Source organism: Peromyscus eremicus, chromosome 4 (genome assembly GCF_949786415.1).
Source record: "Peromyscus eremicus chromosome 4, PerEre_H2_v1, whole genome shotgun sequence".
In the NCBI taxonomy this organism is placed as follows: domain Eukaryota; kingdom Metazoa; phylum Chordata; class Mammalia; order Rodentia; family Cricetidae; genus Peromyscus; species Peromyscus eremicus.
This window is the reverse complement of record NC_081419.1, coordinates 118,090,639-118,117,806: the sequence shown is the minus strand read 5'-3', so window position 1 is coordinate 118,117,806 and position 27,168 is coordinate 118,090,639. Positions and strand designations below refer to the sequence as shown.

The 27,168-nt window shown below is 47.8% G+C and overlaps 1 protein-coding gene across 1 annotated transcript; it reads left to right on the top strand.

The window, feature by feature from the left end:
- On the top strand, nucleotides 1-27,168 carry Ovol2 (ovo like zinc finger 2). The gene is made up of 4 exons (XM_059259626.1): nucleotides 1-473; nucleotides 1,121-1,374; nucleotides 15,151-15,340; nucleotides 26,384-27,168. The coding sequence occupies exons 1-4, from the start codon at nucleotides 374-376 to the stop codon at nucleotides 26,698-26,700; spliced, it is 861 nt and encodes a 286-aa protein (XP_059115609.1). The 5' UTR covers nucleotides 1-373; the 3' UTR covers nucleotides 26,701-27,168.

Below are 27,168 nucleotides of genomic sequence, written 5' to 3'. Positions count from 1 at the left end.
AAGGGCTGGATCAGGCAGCTCCGGCCGCCGGAACCGGTCGGACAGGTAGCGAGCTTGTTGACACCGTTATGTTGCAGGGCGCATGCTCACTCCCAAGTTTCCTGGTGCCTTTTCTATTCCACCTTATGAAACTTTTTCCCCGGCGTGGTCTCACGCGCGATTTAAGGCATAGGTGTCGCCGTGCCCGGAGGCTGCGAGTCACCCGGAGTGAGGGGAAAGGCCGGGGCAGCGCGGCGGGAGGTGCAGGAAGAGGGCAGACAAGGCGGGAAGGTGGGCTCCGGACTCCGGGAGCCAGGGGATTCAGGCGCCTCCACCGCCACTAGCGGGGAGCAGCGGGGAGGAGGGGGCCGCAGTCGGAAGAGGGGATCCCACCATGCCCAAAGTCTTTCTGGTGAAGAGGAGGAGCCCGGGAGTCTCGGTCCGCAACTGGGATGAGCTCCCGGATGACAAAAGGGCAGACACCTACATCCCAGGTGAGGAGCGCGGGGGCCCGGCCCGGGCGCGGGGCTCCCGGGTGGGGGCAGGGTGACCGCGGCCCTCCTGATCGCGACCAGGGCTGACGTTCCCAGCCTTTCCCCCTCTCGGCTGGGGTCGTGAGGGGGTCTTGAGGGAGGGGGAAACGAGGACCAGGCTGGGAAACCTGGGACGCCTGGTGCTTTCTCCCTAGACAGGGCTAATTGCGGGGCGGCGGGACCGTTGGCTGCAGCGCGGGCCGAGGTGGCCCTGGAAGGGGGTGGAAGGCATTGGGGGTTCCCTTGCACCCTGCGTCCTCTAAGCCGCACGTGAAGGTCCGCTAACCTCCCTGGAGCGAGGCAAGGCGAGGGCACACCCGCCTCCGCGGGCGCGAGAGGAAACTTGGCGCGCGGGGTTCTCCGCGGCGCATGGCCCCTGGTGCTTCGTGGGCGCCGGGGTGGCCTGAGGACCGGTCTCCTGGCACCCTAAGTTAGTTCGAGGGGCTGATCGCCCGGTTGACTCGTCTACCCTCGAGACGTCGCCCACTTGGCGTGGTGCCCAGGTCCGGGGCGGGGCGGCGGCACCGCCTGCAGGTCAAACTGCCGTGGGCGCCCGGGCGTGACGCCGCGTGTGGTTGAGTGTTGGGGTGCGGCCCCCTCCTCCACAGTGAGCCTGGGCTGTCTGCTCTCCGACCCCCCCGAGGACTGCCGCAGCGACGGCGGCAGTAGCAGCGGTTGCAGCAGCAGCAGCAGCAGCAGCAGCAGCAGCAGCAGCAGCAGCAGCGCCGGGGAGCCCGGAGGCACCGAGAGCAGCTCGTCCCCGCGCGCGCCGGAGCCTGAAACTCCAGAGCTCCACGACGCCGAAGGCCCCGATGGACACCTGGCAGCGATGCAGCGGCCGGTTGCCAGGTCAAAAATCAAGGTAGGGTGTCGACTCTGCCCCCGCCGCCACCTGCACCACGCCCTGGCGTCCGGCTCCGGAGCCCCGGCGCCCCTCCCTGCCGCGCCCGCCCGCGCACCGGGGCCCAGGCGCCGCACGCCGGCCCGTCACTCCTGCACCTGCCCCCTGGGCGGCAGCCAGGCTCCGCGCGACCTGTCCCCTGCACCACGGTGCCCGGGCTGCCAATATCTTAAGCGGACCCAACCCTCAGGGTGGTGGCCCTGTCTGACGCTGGCAGTGGCTTCGGGAACCACTTAAGATCGAGCCCAACTACCCAGGTTCAGCTGCCCACCCTGTGTCCAAGGCCAGACTATTAACAAGACGGCCCGAGATTTCGGGTGGAGAAAAAGCGCGACCCGCGGTCTTAGACGTGATGCGCTCTGGGACGCAGTCCTTGGCACCTTGAAGTCCTGAGAGTTTTGTTTCCCTCCTTGTTTTTTGGGACACAATGGGCCTCGCAGTCACCGCTATTTCCAGTGCCCTGGTGGAGCCTGTTAGACGGGAAGCTTGTGCGGGGCACTTTAGATTTGTCTTTTCTCTCAAATCTTCAAGAATTAAATTAGCGGGTAAAAGATAAAAGGGCTCACCAGCAGATTTTTTCTTTAGCGTTCCTCCCCTAGTGGATTGGAATGTCTGTGCCCCTCAAAAGCTATAGAAGGCAACATCTTATCTGGATAGCCATCAGCGCTTTGTTGGGTGGAACTTCCATGACCACCTGTTCAAAGGTATCCGCTACCCCTAGGATTAAGGAATCCTGCCCCGCTGACTCACAGCTAGCTAGAGGGGGAGGGGAGGCGGCTTGTTTTATGCATAAACCCCAGGTCCTAGCCTGGCCGGCTGTAGTACCACCTTGTATAAAGTGGGCCATAATTCTAGGGCGCCCCAGAGTATCGGCTACCTAGGGCCCCAGGCCGATGCGGGGAGGGAAGGGTGAATCCAGGGGTTAGATGGGGATAAAGAAAGCAGCTTTTCCTCCCCCCGGGGTGGGCCGGGGCGCATTTGGTTCTGAATTAGGATTTGAGGCCAGAGCACCGGCAAGACTCTAGGATGTTGCAAGCTGGGGGACTATGCTTCACAGAGTGCGCTGAGGTTTGGCGTGAGTAGTCTGGAGGCTTCTGGGCCAGGTAGGGTTAAGTGGGAGGGAAATGTTTTCCTGAAGTGGATAGCTCTTGCCCTTTGGGAGATTCTACAAAGTGCCCCACTTGCATATTTATCACCTGGCTAGAAAGACAATTGTCAGGTTGTTTGGGGAGGGACAGTAGTTCGTTAGTTTGCCCTCCTCCATCCCCATCTTGGTAAAGAGAGGAAGCCAGTCTCGTGAGATTCTGGAAGATCTATTTTCTGCCTTAGGCAGACGCAAGTGTTGGAATTTTGGATTAAGGGAGTCAATAAACCAGCCATTTCCAAGATAAATTGCCTCTGCGGTGGGGGAGGGGCTCGGGCATATTTGCAGACCGTTAACAAGCAACCTGCTCCCCACACTTTCCCATTTTCTAGGGAGTATTTATTCACTGAAGGTGTCTGAAGGCCTTTCTAGGCCAGCAGTGGAGACATTTTGGTATGAGAATCACCAAAGCCTCTTGAAATACCTGCCCTGGTATTAGCAGTTTTCAAATGGCTGATCAAATTGCCCATCTCTTAGCACATTGTGTGACTCTTTCATAAGGCATACAGAACTCAAAGAATTTCCTCTAAGAATTAGTTTCTTAGCCTGGTGGGGTGGCCCATGCCCTTAGCTCCAACACTCAGGAGGCAGAGGCAAATGGATCTCTGTGAGTTACAAGCCAACCTGGTTTACATAATGGAGTTCCGAGCCAGAGAGGGCAACATAGGGTGACCCTATTTCAACAAACAAACAAACAAACAAACAGGTTTAATTTTTTTGAGTGGAAGAGGAAGAAAGCCATTCGAGGATGAGGTCCATTCATGGCATGGCATATTTTTGCCCCCATAGAGCTGATCGTCCCCACCTTCCATGTTAGACAAGCACTATATAACTGAGTTGCAGCCCCAGCCATATGTACTGCATTAATGACTTAGTGTTAAAACTTGAAGACACGCATTGGTCAGTGGGCTTGTAGGACCAAAGAAAGGGCAAGTGTGAGCCTGGAGGGGGCAGGGAGGCGGGACACGGATGGATGACACAATGACACACGACACAAAACATCCAGCAGCATACATTATGTCTGCTGTGTACAAGACAGCCAAGAGATAAAACACTCCGACTCCGTGTGTTCCTTCCAGAACACTCTGGCAGTAGAGATTAAGTATCAAAGACCTGCATTTGTAAGTTCTTCAGAACTGTGCGAGCTTGAGCAGTTCATTGTTCTGGGCTTCGGTTTCCTTATTTGTAAAACGTATTCGTGTGTTCATGATCTCTACCTACTTCACTGTGAGGTGGAATGAGCAAAGGGTGCAGCATGGTGTATGCTCATTAACCATGGATGCTCTCTGGTCTGGTGGGGGAAACACCTGCAGCATCTCCGTAGAGGAGAACGAGGACCAAACCGGAAGCACCAGCCAAGATGGGCTCGCTGAGTTGGGAAGGGTTGTTGATATGGATAGGAGGGCTGTGGGAATAAGGGTGACTGGTGTTAGGGTGATGTGGGCTGAGCCTTGTGCTTGAGTAAGGAATCAATGTTCTGGTGAGCAAAGGATAAGAAATGTACCCGTTAGGATCGGGGTGGAGTTGGCAGCATGGAGTGGGAAATGAGGCTTAGGACAAGATGAGAACAGGTTGAAGGGCCAACCCAAGAAGAGTGTTCCTCCATGGGCAGAGGAGCAGCTTTGGAAGGCTTCTGAGAAGGGAAGACTTGACTGGGAATATCTTGCTCCTCAAAGCCTCACTGTGAAGAACTGTGTGAGTTACATGAAAAAAAAAAATGAGTGGGGAACCATTAGCACTCTTGTGCCATCACGAACTGCCCAACAGGAAGTCAGCCGACAGCCCCCTTGGTGAAGGTTTTGTTAACGCCCTGCCCTGCAGCAGGAACCTGGGGTTTGACACCCTGGTTGTGTTGGCTGTGGTGAGTGGGTCTGGGAAGAAGGGTTGGAACCAGGTTGGGAAGATGTAGTTCATCCCTGCTTGTCTGACCTTCCATTGTGGGCTTTGGGGCAGGTTGTGACGTGATCTCTTTAAGACTAAGAATTCTGTAATTTAAAAAACAGGTTGTGGTGGGGAGATACATACATCTGGGTCCAATCAAGGACCTCATTTGCAGATCTCTAACTGTGGGCTAGACAAACCCTGGAAATGCAGGTGCCTTCTGTCTCTTAGTCTTCTAAGTCTAAGTAATCTAAAGTGAACTCTGTGAGTTGACTCACTATGGCTGGCAGGTCCCTGGTGCAAGTAGGAACTAGCAGGCAAATTTCTGTTCTTACCCCATCCTAATCTGTTCTCTTTTCCTTTGGCCTTCCCCTCCCTTGTGAGTTCTGAAGAAGTACAGCCAGGCTTGGTGGCAAACGCCTTTGATCTCAGCACTGGAGGCAGAGGCAGACAGATCTTTTTGGTTTCAAAGGCACCCTGGTCTACATATGCAGTTTCAGGTCAGCCAGGGATACATAGTGAGACCTTGTCTCAATAAAAAAGAAGAGTAGTCCACCTTTCACTTGGCTCTCTAGTGGGTGGTGACAGTATGTGTCAAATATGTGCCCTTTTTTCCCCAGAATTTTAATTATGAAGAGTTTCAAAGACAAAAGAATAAGTATCTGTCACTTGGTCTCAGCCCATCCTCACTGGCTTCTACCCCCACCTTCCCATATAAGACTCTGAAGCAGTTTCCAGATATACTAGTCATGTTCTACATAACTACAGGCCACACATAGATCTGTGATCCTGTAAAATTATAATGCTGTGTGACGTCTTAGCCAGCTCAGCTTGTGTAAATACACTCTGTAATGTCCGTGCAATGGTAAAATTGCCTAACCCAGCTTTCTCGGAATGGATCCATCATTAAGCAATGACTGACTGTATTTCAATTATAAGTGGTTCCAAATGTGCCCCAATCACACCCACTTGAATTATGTGTTCACATTGTTAAATGGCTTGTAAATGCCTACTCTCCTCCTCCAGTTTGTTTAATCAGGTCCACGTAATGTCCACACACTGTGATTGACATTTGGCATGGCCTTTAGTTGCTTTTAATTTACATATTTTTTTCCTCCCCTTTTTTATGTACTTGCAAGCTAATTGTTGGAGCAGTGGGTCATTCGCTTTGTAGAGGTTCCAACAATCTGGATTTTGCTCAGTTAGTCACCTTGGGCGTTTCTCAGTCTCTATTAACTCCAAGTGGATTTTAGGGATAAGGGTACATCATCCAACAGGTTAGGGTAGTCCTTGTCACATGTAGCTTAAGTCACATAGGATTAAAAGCGAAAGTCCTTAGTGCTGCCGAATTGGCCGGTTCCGGATGAAGATTTCCCATCATAGAAAGCTGTATGGGACAGCTGTATGTATCCTTGATCAGTTATTTGGTTTTTGGCTTGACTATGTCACAGTGTGTGTGAGAGGGTGAAGGGTCGGGTGCTCTAAAGAGGCAGTGCATGCTTGTTACCTTTCTGTGGTGATAGGAGCTGTTGGTGTTTAGGGCATAAATATTTTGGTATTGCAAAATAGTGATATTCCAGTTCTGTTCATTGGTTAGCTGTAGCCAGTATTGTCCTTGAGGCCTTGCTCATGCTAATCACATGCTTTCCCACTGAGCCATACCCTAGGAGACTTTCAGAAGACATATTTCTTTGTTGTTTTTTTGTTTTCAGGTTTTTTGAGATAGGGTTTCTCTGTGTAGCCTTGGCTACCCTGGAATTAGCATGTAAACCAGGGTGGCCTTGAACTCACAGAGATTGGCCTGCCTCTGCCTCCCGAGTGCTAAGATTCCACCACCACCTGGCAAGATGGCATGTTTTGGTAGAGACAGATTTTCCGTCACATTCTGTGTGGTTTCATAGGGATAGTTTGTTAGGAAGGGGAGAAGGATGCTTGATGCCTGCGTGGTGTGGTTATGCACACCGATAGTCCCAGCAACTGGGGAGCCGAGGACAGTAGTTTCTGGCAAGCCAAACTGTGGGACCACACAACTACACTTCAAAAAAAAAAAAAGAAAGAAAAACCCACAGCTGGGCGCAGTGGTACACACCTTTAATCCAGGCACTTGAGAGGCAGGCATAGGCAGGCGGATCTGTGTGTGTGTGTTTGAGGCCAACCTGATCTACATAGTAAGTTCCAGGACAACTAGAGCTACACAGTGAGACCCTGTCTTGGAAAAAAAAAAAAAAGTAACAAAATCAAAAACAAACAAACAAAAAACAAAGAAAGCCCAACATGAAGACTTGGTTTCCTTTATGAATGAAGATTTGGAGGATAAACTATGGGGACTTTCTATGGCCCAGACTCCCTTTCAGGGGAAGAACTGTGGAACCAGAGAGTTTTCGCTAAGTTCCTGATAGTTGTTAGTGGCTATGCTCAGTACAAGCATCATTTCAGTGTTACAGTAGTGCCTTGCCATAGTCAACATGTAGCTCTGACACTTGAGCCTTTATTGAGTCTTAGATTAAGGAATATGGAGAGTATTCCTTACCATGATATGAGATAAGAAATAGCCAGATCTATATCCTTGTCTTGAGGAAAATGTAGGCACAGAAATTTGGGGGAATAGACATTCAAAATCTCAACTTGGCGTCTATAAGCCATATCTCCACAGGTCAGTCCCATTTCCTTGAGTCTTATTTTTGTTTGTTTGTTTTTTTCTAGACAGTGTTTCTCTGTATAGCCCTGGGTGTCCTGGAGCTTACTCTGTAGACCAGGCTGGCCTTGAACTCACAGAGATCTGCCTGCTTCTGCCTCCCAAGTACTAGGATTAAAGGTGTGGGCCACCACCGCTGGGCATGTTTTGGTTTCTTACTTACTTGTTTATCTACAAGGTTGGCTTATTTACTTGCTTATTTTTATTTATGGGTATGTGTGTGTGCCTGTGTGAGTTTATGTGCACGATGTGTGTGCAGGTGCCCACCAAGGTCAGAAGAGGACATTGTATCATCTGGGATTGGAGTTACAGGCAGTTAGTTGTAGGTGCTAGGAACTGAATCTTGAGTTTCTGCAAGAACAGTAAGTGCTCTTAACTGCTGAACCATCTCATCTCTCTAGCTCCACTTCTGGCTAATGAGACATTCTCTTTATCATCTCTTCCTTTGAGGAGGTGCTCCATTCTGTCATGTGCAGAAGTTGAGGAGCCTTCGGTAATGAATGGTACATGGACCCAGGAGGACCAAAGGAGTTGCAGAAATGTATTTAGTATGTTTTGAGCAGGTGGGTGTAGCTAACACATATGACAGCGGCCCCCAAATGGCCACCAGAGAGTATCTGTGGACTCAGGATTCTCCTGTGGATAGAGGGGCATTAATTTAGTGGCCGGGTCTGTGGAAGCATCACAAGAACATAAAGGGCTATCCCTTCTGAGTGGGTTTTCCCTTAGCAGTTTGGCGGGCAATGATCTTAGACACCTGGGCAATCGGTGTCAGATCCAGCTTGGGTCCTTGCCTCGCTGGATGCTGCAGACACTTCCAGAAGTCCTCACACAATGATTGGTTTGTTGTGGGTTGGTTTTTTTTTTTTTTGTTGTTGTTGTTGTATTTTGTTTTGTTTTTGGCCACAGAGGCCTGCTTTTCAGAACTTAGTTGGAATTTGGCTTCTTTTATTAAATGAAAGCTGAGATCCAACAGAGAACAGGGCTGTGAGCAGAGACAAGCCAAGTCCCAGGCTTGGCGAATCGCTCATCCTCTCTTTATCTTGCTCTGAATTAATTTCCAGGCTGATGTCATTTCCCAGCCTCTGTGGTAGTTTCTCTCCTTCACTAATAAGCCCTGGCAAAGCGTTGACTTCAGATAAGGTGAGACCAGGGAGCATTTCCAGAAGATCTCCCCCTGGAAGACCTGAAACAACACCCGGTAGTTAAACACATGAGTAACTTCTGTAGCAGGGCTGGGGAGATGGCTCGGTCGTTGAGAGCACTCATTTCCCTTGCAGAGGACCCAGGTTCAGCTCCCAGCATCCACAAAGTGACTTCTAACCTTCGATGACTCCACTTCCAGGGGATGTGATGCCCTCTTCTGTACTCTTCTCTTCAAGAGTACCAGACGCTCATGTGGTGCACATACATATATGCGGGCAAAACATCCATAAACGTAGACTAAAAATTAAATCTAAAAAGTTTTTTTTTTGTTGTTGTTTTGGGTTTTTTTTGAGACAGGGTTTCTCTGTGTAACCCTGACTGTCCTGGAACTCACTTTGTAGACCAGGCTGGCCTGGAACTCACAGAGATCCACCTGCCTCTGCCTCCGGGAGTGCTGGAATTAAAGGCAGGCATGCACCACCATGCCCGGCTAAAAAGGTTTTTTAATAATCAAATCCTTTTTAAGAAGGAATGATACTGACCCTGAGGGGAACAGGGTCTATGTTTACTTCCACATTGTGGGGTCAGATTCTACCGGAAGGCAGGAAAGAAGGTCAGTGGACACAGCTTTTTGGATTGCAGAATTTTGGGTGAAGGACACGGGGCTTGTGGCTCACACTAAAGGTGATTTCTCTCTCCCATCAGAGAGAGCAAAATTGAAAAGCAGATTAAGGAACAGGGAATTTTGACCAATTATCTTTGTGTGTGTATGTTTTCTTGCCGTGGTTAAAGTGTGTGTGTGTTGGGTGTGTGTGTGTGTATGTCAGGAAATGTCTTGCGGGAGTTGGTTCTTCTTCTGCCATTCACCATATTGATTCTATAGATCAAACTCAGAAGTCATCAGCCTTGCTACAAGTATCACTATCCTTTGAGCCATCTCTCTCGCCCGCCCTTGGTTACTTTTGTTTTAGCATTATAGAAATTTAGAACTGCTCTGAGTGTAATAAGACTTACTTTTGTTGTGGTTCTTTTTTTTTTTTTTTTTAAATAAGTAGCTTTTTTCTCTTTAATTCTTTAATTTACTCCCAAGAGGCAAATACCATTATTCATATTTTATGGGTGATGAAATTAAGGCTTAGAGGAGTTAAATTACTTGCTTACGTCCTCGGATTGTGGGAAGTGGAGCACGTGTTGAATTTGGGGAGCTGGAAAACTGGCTCTGGTCTTAGCTTCTCACACTCCTGAGGGGACTGTGTGGTACCACTTAGTGTGTTTACACGTAGAGGAACTGTGATTCAGGGTTTTGATTTTGGTTTTTCAAGACAGAGTTTTCTGTGTAGCCCTTGTTGTCCTGGAACTCATTGTATATATAGATCAGGCTGGCCTTGAACTCAGAAATCCCCTTGACTCTGCCTTCCAAGTGCTGGGATTAAAAGCGTGTGCCACCACGCCTGGCATGATCCAGGATATCAAATGGCATTTCATATCATACAGATGATCAGAGCTAAATATTTATTCAATTTCTTGGCATTTCTTGCCTCTCTATCTACTATGATTGTTTATTGGGAATATGTGGGGGTGGTACAAGCGTGTTCATGTAAGTGTGGGTGCAGCCTGTGGAGGTCAGAGGAAATCCCAGGTGTCATCTTCAGAGACACCGTCTACCTTCTCTGATATATAGGGTCTCTCCCTGTTCTGGAGGTCACCAGTGAGGCTAGATTGCCTACCCGAGGAATCCTTCTCTGTGTCTCCTCAGCTCTGAGATTCAACCATACACCACTCCATCTGTCTTTTTAGGTGTTCTGAGCATCTAAGTAAGTCTTCATGCTTGTCAGCACTTCGCTTAGTGAGAGCTAGCTCCCCAGTCTGCCATAGTCATTTTATAATTAACATGGGTAAGATGTAATTTTGGTCTAAGTTTTGGTTCATGATGTAACTTATTACTTGTAGAACTGAGTAAAGAAATCAGACTGGAAACCTCTGCTTTGAACACTGAGGAGAGAGGATGTTAGTTGTATACCTGTGTGAGCATAATGAAGATAGCCCAGACAGCAGACACAGGACCTGGGGAGGGAGAACTGGTCCAGGAATCATGTGGTCTGTGTCATGGGAGAGGGACTGAGAAATGGCACCTTGGGGCTGGGGATGCAACTGTGTGATAAGACTATGTTCTTAATGTACAAAAGCTCTGGGTTCCATCTCCAGTTCCAAAATTAACAAGGAAAATAATGCAAGCAGTATGACAAAGCTGATATATTCTGGAAAAAAATCTGTTTGTTACTGATTTTTAGGATTTTATTTTGATTTATTTATTTTTTTAAATGTATTTATTTGATGTGTAGAGGAATTTATGTTGCATGGTTGTCTGTGTACCATGTAAGTGCCTGGTACTCATATAAACCAGCAAAGGGTCCTGGATCCCCTGAAACTGGAGTTACAGACAGTTGTGAGCTACTATGTGAGTACTGGAAATTGAACCCAAGTCCTCTGGAAGAACAACCAATGCTCTTAACTACCAAGCTATCTCTCCGGTCAATTTATTTCCAATTATGTGCAGATGAGGGTGGTGTGCACATGAGTGCAGGTGCCCTCAGGCCAGAAGACAGTGTCGGATACCCTGGAGCTGGAGTCACCTGTCATGCATGGGTGCTGGGAACTGAACTCAGGTCTTCTGCAAAAGCAGTAAATGTTCTTAACTGCTGAGCCATCTCTCCAGCCCACGGTTACTGTTTTTGTTAATCCGTTTCTTCTGTGCCAGTAACCCCAAATTTAGTAGCTAAAATAATGTATATCATGTTTTCTATGTCTGTGGACTGCCTGGATAGTTCTTGCCGGCTTTCTTTGGAGGTTGCAGCCAGATGTCCCCGCTGGGCCGCTTGGTACTCCCATCATTTCCTTTGACGCCTGTGCTAATAGACAGTCAGCTAGTGTCCAATCTCTTGCTATTATAGACCAAATTTTTATTTATTTTATTTTGTTTTTTCAAGACAGTTTTTATCTGTCAAGCAGTCCTGGCTGTCCTGGAACTTTCTCTGTAGACCAGACTGGCCTTGAACTCACACAGAGATCTGCCTGCCTCTGCCTCTTGATTAAAGGCCTGCTGGGATTAAAGGCCTGCACCACCACTGCCTGGCTTAGAACGAATTTTTTTTTTTTTTTTTTTTTTTTGGTTTTTCGAGACAAGGTTTCTCTGTGTAGCTTTGCGCCTCTCCTGGAACTCACTTGGTAGCCCAGGCTGGCCTCGAACTCACAGAGATCCGCCTGGCTCTGCCTCCCGAGTGCTGGGATTAAAGGCGTGCGCCACCACCGCCCGGCTTTTGGTTTTTTTGAGACAGGGTTTCTCTGTGTAGCTTTGCGCCTTTTCCTGGATCTCGCTCTGTAGACCAGGCTGGCCTCGAACTCACAAAGATCCACCTGCCTCTGCCTCCCGAGTGCTGGGATTAAAGGCGTGCGCCACCACCGCCCGGCTAGAACGAATTTTTAAAGCACCACACATGAAATACCCCCACAAACCAAATACCCCTTCCCTTATGAGGAGTGATATAATATGGCAGGAACTAGTTATTGGCAGTGATCCTTAGCCGGTTGTCTCTCTTTTAAAAAATTTAGGATTTATTTGTTTTATGTGTATGAATGTTTTGATGCATGTATGTACATATATCATGTGTGGGCCTGGTGCTCAAGGAGGTCAGAAGAAGGTATTAGATCCCTTGGAACTGATGTTACAGACAGTTGTAAGCTACCACGTGGGTGCTGAGACCTTTCTCTGGAAGAGCAACAGGTGCTCTTAACATCCCTGAGGCATTTCTCCAGCCCTCTCTTTTTTTATTTTTATTTTTATATTTTTTTGAGACTCCTGGAACTCACTCTGTAGACCAGGCTGGCCTCAAACTCAGAGACCTGCCTGCCTCTGCCTCCCGAGAGCTGAGAATAAAGGAGTGTACTAACACACTTCAGTTGTCTCTGTCTTGATTGAGAGTTCCTTACGTAGTCAGGTGACCTTTGCCCTCTGTAGACTTGTCATTTAGAAGCCTAGAGTTCTCAGTAGGCCTCATTTAGTCTTTCCTCCTTTGTCTTCCAGAGCTCTCTCTTGCCTTTGGAATAGATCCCACCCACTGGGTCCCCAAGGTAGACACTGCCCTTTTCCACAGTCTAGTAACTGCTTTCCCAGGCCTGGCAGCTCACACTGACCCAGACACAGATTGTTATTTCCCACCATTTTCTTTTCCCTTCTTTCTTTCTTTCTTTCTTTTCTTTTCTTTTCTTTTCTTTTCTTTTCTTTTCTTTTTTTTCTGAAGCTGAGGACCAAACCCAGGGCCTTGCGCTTACTAGGCAAGCACTTTACCTCTGAGCTAAATCCCCAATCCCCCCACCATTTTCTTATCCCCTCTCATTTCTGCTTGACGGCAGGACTTGGTGTCTCTGCAGCCCTCTCCTTTGGTGTTCCACATCCTAGCCACTATGGCATCTTTTTGGAAAAAAGCCACTTTGATGGTGGTGGTGCTTTGACTATAGGGCCCATCAGTCACTTCAGTGCTAATTCAGACAAATTAAGCTCTGAACCAGTGAGAATGAATAGGAGAGGAAGCTGCCTAGGAAACCCTCTCCTGGGATCCTACGGCCTCCTTGGCATCCTACTACTTGCTCCTGGCTGCCCGGCACACTATGTGCTGCCCTTGGGCATGGAGGAATGGGAGGCAGCGGTGTGAGTGGACATGTGCTGACTGTCCTTAAGGCCTTGAATGGAGGAGTCCACATGAACTCTTCAGAAGCATAAATGCAATATGCTCTCTGGAATAAAGGGCAGTGAAGTACATACAGGCAGCCCTCTATACCCATGACTTCCACATCCTGTGGATTCATCCATTTGAAAAGAACACAGTGTCTATGCTAAACATGTACAGATCTTTTTCTTGTCTCTTGTCCTTATTCCTTAAATAGTACAGCCTAACACTAGTCACATAGAGTTTACATCGGTACAAGGTTCTATAGACATCTGTTTAGGTCATGCAGCTGTATATGATATGCATACTGGGTTCAAAGCCACAGTGTTTCAGATCAGGGGCCTGAACACCCGAAGCATTTAGTATCTGCAGAGGATCCTATTACCAATCTCTGTGTGCCAAGGATGACTGAACTCCAAGGATTAGTGCCTAGCCTTATTTTTTTTTCCTCTTCCTGCCTTCCGCTCCACTACCCCCCCCCCATTTATTCATTTATTCATTCATCCATTTAGTTAGTTAGTTGAGGCAGGGTGTCTCTGTGTAGCCCTGGCTGTCCTAGAATTCACTCTGTAGACCAGGCTGGCCTAGAACTCAGAGATCTGCCTGCCTCTGGCTCCCAAGTACTGGGATTAAAGGTATAGCCCCCCACCATCCAGCTATTTATTTAATTTTGGTAGTACTAGGGATACCCACAGGACCTGCACGTGCAGGTGAGTGCCCTGATGCTCCAGTCCTTGGGCTTCTTGTAGATAGTTCTGGCAGAGCAAATGAACCACCTACAGGGCCTGACCTGGTGGCACATCTGACTTTTGAGCACATCAGGTGTGGTGTTTCACATCCCACCGAGGGTCAATCCAGTGTTTGTCCAGGGAGACAGCAAATGTCACTGAGAGAATCCTGCACTGGGGATGGGGACAGTCCGGAGGCTGGGATTCTGTCGTGCTCTCACTGATAATAAAGCTCTGGAATCCTGGCTGAGTCACTTTCCCAAGTGATGATTTTATTTGTGCACAATTTGGGTGTCTGGACCTGGGGCGTGGCCCAGCTAGGGAGTTCTCACCTGAATGGCATTGTCCGGGGCCAGTCGGCTAGGTGGTGGTGACCCTGGGTTAGGTTGGAAGATCCACCTATGCAGAGCTAGCACCGTGGTGCCCCTGCATGGGGTTCTGGCTCTCCACATGGCTAGCTTGCGCTTCCTTGGCTTCAGACATGGCTTCTGAGGAGGAGGCAATGAAGCTTCCAGGTGTCCCGTATCCCAGAATTAACACATTATTTCTGCTCTCCATTAGTCATGAGCCCTGCCCAGGTTCAGGGGAAGAGAAATCATCTCCATCTTTCCCCTACTCCTATTTAAAAATTTGAATTACGTTTATTTATTGTGCGTGGGTATGCTACAGTGTGTGCCAGCTTTCAGGAGTTGGCTCTCTACTTCCGCCATGTTGGTCCCAGGGATTGAATTTGGGTCGTCAATCTTTGTCATCAAGGTTGGCGGCAAGTGCCTTCATTCACTGAACCATCTCTCCAGCCCTGTTTCTATTTCTTGGTGTCTGGCACAGTACTCAGGGGCACAGAAAAAAGAGTTGACTGTGCTGTCTTTGGAAAACATTGACAGCAGGACCCAGACCCCTTCCTTCTTCTGTTCCTCCATCCTCAGCATTTGCTTCTTCCTCATGGTCCAGGTGGCTGCTGGGGCTCTATCTACTGGGATCCTCTCTTCTCCCTTAAGGGGATGTCTTTTTCATCAGTCAGGTGATCACATGTCCGTGCCTTGTTAAAAGGCTGCTGTAAAATGCCTTTAATTCCAGCACTCAGGAGGCATAGGCAGTCGGATCTCTGTGAGTTTGAGGGCAGTCTGGTCTACACAGAGAGTTTCAGGACACCCGGGACTTTTGTTGTCTTGAAAAACAACAAAAAAGCTGCTGTAAGACCGTGCAGAGATAGGAGTCAGAGATCTGCTAGAGGGAGAAAGGAAGGATGCTGTGCAAAAACATTTCCCAGTACCAGTGTCTTCACACCTTTCCCGAAGCTGAGCCTGCTTAGAGGGAACAGAAGCCATAGTCAGGCTCAACCTTGAGAGAGCTCATGGCCGGGTTCCCAAGGGAGCCCCTGTGATCTCACACACACACTCTCTCTCTCTCTGCTCCCAGTTTACCACAGGCACGTGCAATGACTCCGTGATTCACAACTGTGAACTGTGTGGCAAGAGCTTCCGCCTGCAGCGCATGCTCAACCGTCACCTCAAGTGCCACAACCAGGTAAAGAGGCACCTGTGCACCTTCTGCGGCAAGGGCTTCAATGACACCTTCGACCTAAAGAGGCACGTACGCACACATACAGGTGAGGCTGCACACATGACTTGCTCACTTCTGGTCTGTCCACCCCCATCCCCACCCCCGACCCAAGAAACAAGTTTGCAGTGTGGAGCAGGATGGACACAGGATGAGGCATTTGGGGCTATCCCAGCTGAGTTCACCCCCTGACTCTGCCACCTGCCAGCCTTGTCACCCGGGACATGCAGGCCACCTCTCATGGCCTGATTTTGCTCCTGTAAGATGGACATGATGTACAGGTTCGAGGGAGGCTAACGCAGGAAGTCGCCACTGTATAACGCAGCCCCCGTAGTCTGGCTGCAGAATGGGATGCTTAGGACCAGCTTCAAACCTTTTGTGCCTCTTGCTTGACTCTTGCGGTCATTGGTTTGGTTTTGGTTTTGGTTTTTTAAGATAAGGCCTGGTCATGAACTCTCTGTCCTCCTTCCTGTGCTTCCCAAGGGCAGGGATCACAGATGTGCACCGCTGTGCCTGGCTACCCTCCTAAAGTAAGCCTGACTCAGGGCTCCTGATCCTCCTGAGGCAGCAGAACAGCTCCCCTAAGCTTCCTCGGGACCTCTTCCTTGGCCTCTCAACTTTTCTTCTTCCTCCTCTCTCTCTTTTTTTTTTTTAAATGCAAGGGATGGAACCTAAGGCCTTGCACATGCTAAACAAGCACTCCACCACTGAACTACCCTTTCCAACTCAGGCAGTCTGGATCGGAGACCTCCTCTTGTGTGTTTCAGAGAGTCTGGGGGATGACCTTTTGCCTCAGTCCAAAACCTGCTTATTGGTCACAAGCTCCATTAGTTTTATCTTAGGCACATCTGGCCTCTAGGCTTCTCCACTTGAGGCTCAGTTTATGCCTTTGGCCTAGTAAGTCCCGGAGGAAAATTGTCAGGATGCCACTTCTCTGCTCAAAATTCTGCAGCTCCAGGTAGAGTAGATACAGACACCTCCATTTCACGTGAGGCCTCTCGCTGTGTGGGTCTTGTCATCAAATTTCCATCAATTCCATCCCATCTCATCCCATTTAAACATGACCCATCTCCCCCTCTCCCCCGCCGAAACAGGGTTTCTCTGTGTGTATCCCTGGCTGTCCTGGAACTTACTCTATAGACCAGGCTGGCCTCAAACTCACACAGATCTGCCTGCCTCTGCCTCCCGAGTGCTGGGACTAAAAGTGTGCACCACCACTGCCAGGCAAACATGATCCATCTTAAAGTTTTAAATGCTGTCCTGACCCACCAGCCACCTTCCCAATAGCCTCTCACACTGTGTACATAGCCCCCTGTCCCTCAAATTCTTTCAGAATTTAGGGTTCTCTCACTAGACAGATTTCAGCTCCTCAGTCTCACCCAGGGACCTTCCATATTCTTATGCTTTATTTTTCTTAGAGTGGTGACATGAGCTGCCTCCCTGGCCTGGCAAGAGTGTCCCCCTCTTTACAAAGTGAGGTGGTCTACAAAAGATACTTTTCTTTTGGGGGTTTGTTTTCGTGTGTGTGTGTGTGTGTGTGTGTGTGTGTGTGTGTGTGTGTGTGTGTGTGTGTGTGTTGGGGGGGTGGGACAGGATTTCTCTGTGTATCTCCGGCTGTCCTGGAACTCACTCTACAGACAAGACTGGCCTCGAACTCAGAGATCCACCTGCCTCTACCTCTGGAGTGTTGGGATTAAAGTCATTTGCCACCAAGCCTAGCTATACTTTCCCTCTAAAAAAAAATATTTTTTCTAAACTTTTCTTTTCTTTTCTTTTTTCTTTCTTTCTTTCTTTTTTTGGTTTTTTGAGACAGGGTTTCTCTGTGTAGTTTTGGTACCTGTCCTGGAACTCGCTATGTAGACCAGGCTGGCCTTGAACTCATAGAGATCGGCCTGCCTCTGCCACCTGAGTGCTGGGATTAAAGGCATGTGCCACCACTGCCTGGCCTAAACTGAACTTTTCATTGAAATGACATAACCAAGTCGTGGTGGTGGCGGCAGCAGCGGCGCAGGCCTTCAGTCCCAGCACTTGGGAGGCAGAGGCAGGTGGATCTGTGTGAGTTTGAGGCCAGCCTGGTCTACAGAGCAAGTTCCAGGGTGCAGGGCTACACAGAGAAACTCTGTCTCAGAAAAAAACCAAACAAACACACACACACACACACACACACACACACACACACACAAATTACATATCTAGAAAAATGCATAAATTACAAGTCCTTAGGCCTAGATGCATGCAATTAAAATCAAGTTTAAAAAAAAATCAGACTATTTCTAGACCTAGAAGTCATTACCCTCTCCCAGTAATCTGCTTTCCAAGGGGGTTCAGGACTTCTAATTAATATATGACCGTTTTTTTAATTTTAATATATGATATAAATGGGATCTGTACCCCCTTTGAATCTGGCTACAGGCTTTTTTCAGTCTCTAAAGACTAATTCATTAATTTATTTATACATACTGGAAATTGAATCCAGGGCCTTGAACACGCTGGGCAAGTTCTCTAACACTGAGCTGTAATCCTAGCAGTGTTAACTTTTTATTTCGAGAAGGGTCTCACTAAGTTGACCAGACTGGCCTTGAACTCACTTGAGCCCTGGGCAGTTGTGAACCAGCAGTTCTAGTGATTGACAGGCACCTCCAGAGGTGGAAATCTGGGGCCACACCAGTCTGGACCACAGCCACTGGCCGTGGCTGCTGATTCCCTCCCTGCCTTGGGACGAGTAACAACTAGATGTGGTTTAAGACACTGGATTTGGAAGACTTAGTAAGAAAAACAGTCTCAAATTTTAAAGTTTAAAATGATTCATTGAAGATAATCTCTTTAGTCCCAGTACTCAGGGGGCAGAGGCAGGAGGATCTCAGTGAGTTCTAGGACAACCTGGTCAACATATGGAGTCCTAAGCTAGTCAGGGAAATACAGTGAGACCCTGTTTCATAGGGAAAAAAAAAAAAACTTACCTGTTTATTTATTTGTTTGTTTGCTTATTTATGTTTTGAGACAGGGTCTCCTGTAGCGTAGGCTGGCCTTGAACTCTACATTCTCCTGCTTTAGCCTGCTGAGTACTGGAGTTAAAAGTGCGTGCCACTGTACCTGGCCCCTTCTAGAAATTTCTAAATTTTAAAGTGGTGTGCCCCTTAATTTTTATTGGACAGCACTATAATAATTGAAATTGATGGGTAGACATTTCTAGAATTTTAATTATAACTTTTGCCTTCAAAGTAATCAGTGAGTAGCACTGTGGAGATGACTTGAACCCATTTCCATGGCCAGCCTTCCTTTCTGGTTGGAGGTATGCCTCCAAAGACCGTGAAGCTGGGGGCTTACATTTGTCTTAGCTGGTGATAAACATGAGTCATCGTTGACCTCGGCAGGCAGCGATGGATGCTAGGGTCTAGAGGAGGAGGAGGCCAGGCTATGATTGTCTCCTGGGCTTTACCATAGGCGTGATTTCACTACAAAAACCACATTTGAAAGCTCTCAGATGTGTTAGTTCATGTGATCCAATCTCACCGGCTCCAAAAGATCATCCTAGAATTTAGCGGGAACTTATTCTTTGCCTCTGGTTGAGCTGTGAACATCACAGTTCAGCTATTGACTATTCTAAGTATATTTAGGCCAGAAACAAAGATACAGACACTCAACACAAATACAGCAGACAGACAGCTAAGTGAGGGATATGTTTGTATCGAGTCCAAAAGGACCAAGCCTTAGCGTTTTAAAAACCTAGCTGGAATGCTAGGAACCTCCATTAGAGAATGGTTAGCAATGTTGATAAGTTTGGCAAAGACAGGAATGGACAATCGGCGCTAACCTTGCCTCTCACCCACCACCAACTGCGTCTCTTTTCATTCCGGAAACTGCGGAGGGCATCTAAGGAAAGACTCAGAATACAAAGGAAACTTTCTGAAAAAGGTTCAGGGAAACCAGAACCTGAAAATGTCTTACATTAATATCCAAGCAGATGAAAGAAAAGATTAGGAATTTTTTTTGAGGGGGGTGGGGGGCGGAGTATGGCTTCACCAAGAAAAAAGTAACTACAGGGTTCTGTTTCCATGACTGTGTCTCGGTCTCTCCGTGGTTTGTGTGTGTGACCGGGCTAGAGAGTGAGGGTACATATGGTCCAGATGATGGCTCACTGGAATAAACCCAGTGATGCAGAGGAAAGCCTCCATCACATTTAATTAAAAATAAAAAAATGTGTCAGTAGCTGGCCATGGTGATACGTGCCTGTAATCACTAGGGAGGTGAAGAGAGGAGGATTGTGAGCTGTAGGCCAGCCTGGGCTACATCGTGAGTTCTAGACAAGCAACAAACAATCCCCCCCAAAACAAACAAACAAATACCAGAATTGACAACAACAACAAAATGAGTGGCAATTGTCGTTCTAAACAGTCTTGGATCCTGTGCCCTGGAAGCAGCTCTGTATTAAAACGATTTATGAAGGAGGGTTCCTGGGAGGAACTTGTCAAGCAGTGAAGGCAAGTGGGAAAGAGAAAAGTGTGCTAGCCTCGGCCCTATCCCAGATGGCTCTGGGGTTTGAAGGATGCCTCAGTGCTGTCCTGTCCACAGGCTTGTGGAGGGCCTTTCTGTACCCACTTCAATTAGACAAAGCTGAAGACTTTTTCACTCCTGGGCATTGGGAAAGTTAGTTGCTAGTTAGTGCTTAATCCTTGGAGAAGGGGACACCCAGGAGCTGTTAGCCTCCAGCTCACATGGCCACTGGGGCTACGTGTCAGCCAAGAAGTGAGTCTGGGTGGGAAGCCAACACTGTCTTCTGTGTACTTGACAGAGATGACCGCTTTTGTCTGGTGTCAGGGACAGGATCACAGAAGCCAGACTCACCTACATCAGAACAGACAGAGGAGCCCTGAGCAATTAAAGGAACAAACCATGCTTGTTCAGTTCACAGCCTGAGAAGAATACCACAGATCTGTTTTTATAGCTCGTTCTTTCGAATGTTCTACAGTTAGGTCAGCTAGGTTACTTCCGAAGAGGGGCTGCCTATTTGTTGGCAAAAAATAATTTGTTTGGGGGAGAGAGAGCTGTGTGTGTGAGTGAAAAAATATTGACCAACCCCTTACACGTGCTGGACTCCACAGCCCCGAGTGTCCACACCTACGCTTCTCAGTGGGGTTTGAGGACCCGCAGCACCTGGGAGTTGGTGGGCATGTACAGCTACACGTTTTGATGCCCCAAGGTGCCGACCTCGTTGTTCAGATACAGTATTTATTGAAAGTATTTTATTTTCCTGTTCGGTAAAATGAATGTTTATGCTGTTGGAGACGTCAGATGGCGTAAAAAGCTGTAGCAAGTGTCCACTATCATAAATGGTTGGTTGGCAAGGTCAAGCACATCAGTGGGGTTCTGCTAAGTCTTGGAGAGAGGGTTGGTTGGGCCTGGGAAATGATAACTCACCTTTCTCAAGGTGTGGTGGCTCGTGCCTATAATCCTAGCACTCAGAGGCTGAGGCAGGAGGATTACTGAAATTTAATGTCAGACTGAACATTTGTTTTTCTTGCAGAGGACCTGGGTTCAGTTACCAGCACCCACATGGTAGCTTACCACCATCTGTAACTCCAGCTCTAGGGGATCTGATGCCTTCTGGCTTCTGCAGGCACTGCACTCACGTGGTACATGTACATACATGTAGGCTCATACACATAAAATAAAAATAAATACATTTTGTGGTTTTTGTTTTGTTTTTGAGACAGGTTCTCACCATGTAATTCCAGCTGACCTAGAACTCACTATGTAGACCAGGCAGGCCTCAAACTCCTAAGTGGAGGCAGGAGGATCAAGGTCTTCACGGTTATCCCCAAACACAGTGAGTTTGAGGCCAACCTGGGCTAGAGGAAAAAAATGAAGAAGAACCTTGGAGCTCCAGATGAAGTAAGAGACTCATGCCTTTCCTGTGGACTGAGTTCCATAGAGAGAACCTGAGGAATTCCAATTTGAGGTCAGGGCTGGGGAGGGGCTGCCCACCAGACAGGGGCCCTCTTGCCTTATCTGCCATCAGGGGCTACACTGAGAGAGGCCAGAAGGCAAACAAACCGCAGCCTGACTAAAGCAGAGAAGACAATGGTGTCTTTGTTTGGAGCCTAAGGAGAAGGATTGACTGGATTGGGAAAAATGCGGATCAGAAGTTTAAGGCTGGGTTGTTAGCTGAAGAAGCGTGGAATCCACTCCCCAGCGCGCCTGCGGAATTGCCTCCTCGATGGAGGTTTCCTTTTTAGTTTGACTTATATTTTTTCAGCCAAAAGATAATATATTTGTGTGGGGGAAATTGAAAATAAGATTTTTAAAAAAGCAAGCCTCCATACAACCCTAGTTCCTTTCTGAAAGCGATTTGCCATTTGTTTTTTTGTTTTTGTTTTTTTGTTTTGTTTTTCTCCTAGAAGTTTTTAAGGCATGCAGCTGCTGTCATGGGAACTAGACCTTGGGCCTCGCTTGGTATCTACCTAGTGGATGTACCTTACTCCTTTTCATCACTGTCCATTTAAACGAAATCACGACAAAATTTCCATCACAGAGGCACAGACCTTTTCTAGCTCCCCAATAGAACTGCTTGCTTCCATTTTCAGGTTGTCTCCGCCCCCATCCCCTTCTGTTTTATTTAATTCTGACAATGCCACCATGAATTTTCATGTATATCATTTCCCAACCAACGTGAGTCTGTCTCTAACGTAACTTCCCATGAGTGAACTTACTAGGCCAAAGGGCCGGAACAGTCTGGGTTTATGGGTAGGTATTGCCTGCTTCCCTTCCTGGGAGGCTGCCCTCTGTCTACTCCCACAAGGAGGCCCGTGTCAAAGCTTCTTGCTGTAGTTCACAGTCGGATCAGAGTCAGGAAAGGAGCACTTGACCTGAGGCAGGGAAGCAGGCAGAAAGTTCCAGCAGTGAGGGATTTACCTGGAGATGTGGGATATGAACTCAGCTTAGGGTTAGGAATAAACAACTCAAAGCTCTTTGTTAAGCCCCCCCAAAAAAACTTTTTTTTTTAAACTAGGTAATAAAGGCCTAGGATAGAGAATTCAAAAGATCAGTCGGTGAGGGACATCTCTAATAGTCACCTAGGAACCACATTTTTTTTAAATCCTTTTTTGTTGTTGTGAAATACATAATGCATAAAAGAAAGGTGTAGTTGAAAGACAAATACTACTTAGGGATATGGCAGCTGATTCCTGTGTGGCGTGTTTCCGTTGTGTTGAGCTGGATTCTAAACACTGAGGTCCTAGCTTCCTGAATACTTAGTGTTAGCCAGGTCAGATCCTGTGCCTGTGCTATCCAGTTAATCCTCGGACCAGCCATCCCTGGGTGTGAGTACTATCTGCGTTTTGTGGGTGAGGAGACTGAGCTGCGGAGGGGTTAACAGATTGACCGTGGACTCCGTTAATGAGTGGCAGATGTGCAGTGCCTGGCTTTTCAATGGCCTTGGACTTTGGAACTACTCAGGTAGGTGTCAGTAGGTTAATTATGTCTGGCAACAGATGGTGCTTTCAGTTCCCAACCTGTTCTTTTGACTAGGACAAGATTGGCTTCTGCTACAGAGTGAGATGAAGGGCGAGGTCTCAGTGTTGGGGGAGGGGAGCTTAGTATCGATCCCCCTTACATCAATCTACCTTCACTTCCTTGAAGGAGTGGAAAACAGCCATGCCCAGGGATCGAGGCGCTAATTCCCAAGCCCAGGAAGGAGCTTTTTTGACAAGATGTCTGTCTGCAGGAATGAGATTACAGAGTCAGAAGAGGAAGCAGGAACGTTGGGGCAGGGGTCAGGTTTATAAGTTAGACGTGTCGTAACTAGAGCTTTTATGGTCTGTCTCCTGTGTCTGCATCATGAGGCACCCAGGCTCAAAACCAGGGTCAAGCCGGGCGGTGGTGGCACACGCCTTTAATCCCAGCACTCGGAAGGCAGAGGCAGGCAGATCTTTGTGAGTTCAAGGCCAGCCTGGTCTACAGAGTGAGATCCAGGAAAGGCGCAAAGCTACACAGAGAAACCCTGTCTCGAAAAACAAAACAAAACAAACAAACAAAAAACAGGGTCAGCGCCTACACTATATCCTCTTGGAAGAAACCTCCTAGTCAGCCCCTTTCTTTACTGGCCAGGTAGTGCAGTGCTCCCAAAATCTCCTAGCCCTGGCTTCTCAGCCCTTGCTGGGTGCTCTGCCCATAGAAAATATGTGCAGACTATGTGTTAAACACATACAGGAAAGTTGATATGGTTCTGCACATGGTAGGCCCAGTGTAGTCTGGGTCACTCCTGGAGTAGGAAGCTCCACGCCTAGGACCAGGAGCATTCATTTCTTGCATATATACATGCAATGGAGTATCATACAGCTGTTAAAAAAAAGCGAAATTATGTCATCTGCGGGAAGATGGAACTGGGAATTGTGAAATGAAATAAGTGATTCAAAAGGAAGATATTTGTTTTCTCTCTTATGTGGAATCTAGGTTGGTTTTTGTTTGTTTGGTTTTGTTTTTTGTTGTTACTGTTTTGTTTGTTTGTTTTTTTGAGACAGGGTTTCTGTGTGTAGCCCTGGCTGTCCTGGACTCACTCTGTCGAACCAGGCTGGCCTCAAACTCAGAGATCTACCTGCCTCTGCCTCCCAGTTGCTGGGACCAAAGGTGTGTGCCACCACCGACTGGCTTTTTTTTAAAGTAGAAAGTGGACCATTTGAGACGAGGAAGGCAATGGGGAAGGATAAAAAGTAGGTAATAGCATTGGGGTGTGAATAAGGTCAAAGTAGGTTTTATGTGTGTATGGAAAGGTTGTTATTTATTTGTGTATGTGGGTTTTTTGTTTGTTTGTTTGTTTATTTTGTTTTTGTGGGAAAGGTTTTGTCTACTTGTATGTCTGTGTAGCACACAGCCCAGGTCTGGTGCTCACGGAGGCCAGGAGAGGGTTTTAGGTCTCTTGTGTATGTGGATGGTGGAACCGAACCTGGGGCCTCTGGATGAGCAGCCAATTCTCTTAGCTGCCGAGCCATCTCTCCAGCACTTGAAGAGATCATAACGAAGGCCAAGTTCGGTGCACGCTTTTCGTCCCGGCCCTCAGGAGACAGGCAGATGGACCTCTCTGAGTTCCAGGCCAGCCAGGGTGACAAGGTGAAACCCTATCTCAGCAACAACAAGGGACCAATTCTCAGCTCTGCCCCATTGGAACCTGGGGTCTGCTTGCTGTTTGGTCTGGTTTTGAGACAGCCTCTCACTGTGTGGCCCGTGCTAGCATTACAGGCTTGCATTGCCTCACTGGCTAACAATACTCTTTCTGGGTGACTGGTGAGCATTTTTGCTGTGATGCCCCAAGCACCTCTCTTACCCCAGACCAAGCCTTGTTCAGACCATGTCCAGAGCAATTAAATACATGTAAAAATATATTTAACAATATGTACCTATACATATGTATTCCTTATTTTGTATAAAGCAGAACAATCTCAAGAAACTCTTGCCTGGGCTAGGGGAAGAGACATGTATGAGGTGAGGGAGACCTTTTTAGATTTTTTTTAAATTTTTATTATCGAGATCTTTCTTACGTAGTCATGTGACTCGGGTTGGCCCTGAATTCCTGATCCTTCTGTCTCCACCTCCCAGGTGCTGGGATTACAGACATGGGCTTCTGAACCTGATGTTGATTTTAGATTTAAATGTCCCCCTACGTCTATCTGATGGAATTTCTCTATGTAGAGTAGCCCAGGTGGACCCTACACTCTAACTGGGATTATAAGGCACCACTGCACACATCATTTCATTTACAAAAAACAAAACACACTGAGTCATCTTTATGTGTGAGCACAAGCGTGTGGTGGCCAGAGGTAGGCCAATGACATCAGGTGTCCTTCTCTATTGATCTCTATCTTCTCCCTACCCCCATCCCCGTGTGTGTGTGTGTGTGTGTGTGTGTGTGTGTGTGTGTGTGTGTGTGTGTGTGTCTGTCTATCTGTGTGTGTGTGTCTGTGTCTGCCTGTGTTTGCCATGTGTGAGTTTTGGAGGTCAGAGGACAACTTATAGAAGCCAATTCTTTCTTTCCTTCCACCAACCATATGCTTTCTGGTATCCAAAATCTGGCATCATCTGGTCAGCCTTGGTGGCTAACAACTTTAGTCATTGAGTCCTCTCACTATGCCCCCAACCTCCCACAGCCCCCTTTTCTGAGAAAGGGTCTCTCTCTTGGCTTGGAACTTGCCAATTAGGCTAGGCTGGAGGCCAGTAAGTGCCAGGGATCTGCCTGTCATTGATTCCTAGAAACTGCAGACAGGGTTTCCTGGTGTAGCCCAGACTGGCCTTGAACTCGATGATATCTGTTTGCCTCTGCCTCTGAGTGCTGGGATTAAAGGTGTGTGCCATTGCAAATGAGTTACATTCGCACTTAGCATGGCTACAAGCATAGTTCTGAGCAAATGGGAAATGTTTCAAATTTCTTTCCCTCCCACTGTGCTATTGTTACATTAAGATTTCTAAAGGTCAGAATTTTAACGTTAATCAAATGGAGTTTCCTGTGGACCTGACAGCCACCACACCCATCCCTTGCTTTGTAAATACAGGTTCTGGGGATTGAGCCCAGATCCAGTCCTTTACCAGCTGAGCTACAGCCACCTACTGCTAGTTCTTCACTTTGTCTGTTCCCTGAAATGCTTAGCACAGTGTAAGTGTGTTCTGCACCGCCTCCTGTGATTTCCAGCACAATTCACCCTGTTTGGCTTCCTCCCTTCCACGTCTTTCTCTTTCATTGCCTGACCCGTGCTTCCTAGGATGGCCTCTCTAGTAAACTTACTCTAGGATCTTTGTCTCCGTGTCTCTTTCCAGAAAAATCCACAGTCCAAAAACATGGCTTACCTTGCCACTAAAAGATGAAACCATTAAGGCAGATGAGTGGGGAGAATACAAGTCTTTCTCCCCGAGTCAAATGTTGGGCTCTGCCTCATTGGTATTAGGGTTGTTCGTGTAGATGCCGGGACCCTTGTAGATGGTTCTGGCCCTACCTTGCTCACATTGTCAAGGATCTTGGTCATGGGAAGCTTCAGTGGTTTACTAGGAAGGAAGCTTGGGCTTGGCTGTGACCAGCTGGTGACGTGTCTGCCCCTCATTCTTACAGGCATTCGCCCCTACAAATGCGATGTGTGTTACAAAGCCTTCACGCAGCGATGTTCCTTGGAGTCCCACCTGAAGAAGATCCACGGTGTGCAGCAGCAGTATGCCTACAAGCAGCGCCGGGACAAGCTCTATGTGTGTGAGGATTGTGGTTACACGGGCCCCACCCAGGAGGACCTGTACCTGCATGTGAACAGTGCCCATCCGGGTAGCACATTTCTCAAAAAGACTTCCAAAAAGTTGGCGGCCTTTCTGCAGAACAAGCTGACGTCCCCGCTGCAGGAGAATTCCACCCTGAGTGAAGAAGAGGAAAAAAAGTGAAGAGAGAGAGAAAGTGGAGGAGAGACGCTCGGTGCCACGTTTACCCGGACTTTAGGTTCTGTGGCGTACCTCTCCTCTGTTCCATGGGTTCTTTTCAGTGACAAGTATTCAGTCCACCTCTTCTTTTGGGACATCAACAGTAAGATGCACTCCAAAGTTGTCAGTCATTCTGCCACAACAGGCCCTCTACCGTGTGTCTGTTTTCTTGGTGGCTGAGATCACGTACGGGTTCGTGTGTGTGTGTGTGTGTGTGTGTGTGTGTGTGTGTGTGTGTGTGTGTTATGTGTATTTTTTTTTTCAGATGGAATTTTCACACATGAATAGAGGGGTGTTCTTAAAGAGACCATCATCTTATGGTGCCTTGAAATGCTTCTCAAGCAAGGAAAATGTATATTCTTCTGAAAGAGTTTACAGAAACTATTTTAATAAATGAAATGTTCATGTGAAACTTCTCTTTAAAAAACAAAA

Coding starts and splice junctions, on each gene's coding strand:
- Ovol2 (XM_059259626.1), top strand. CDS start 374: ATGCCCAAAGTCTTTCTGGTGAAGAGGAGGAGCCCGGGAGTCTCGGTC. Junction 1,375..15,150: donor TTGCCAGGTCAAAAATCAAG/GTAGGGTGTCGA, acceptor CTCTGCTCCCAG/TTTACCACAGGCACGTGCAA. Junction 15,341..26,383: donor GCACGTACGCACACATACAG/GTGAGGCTGCAC, acceptor TCATTCTTACAG/GCATTCGCCCCTACAAATGC.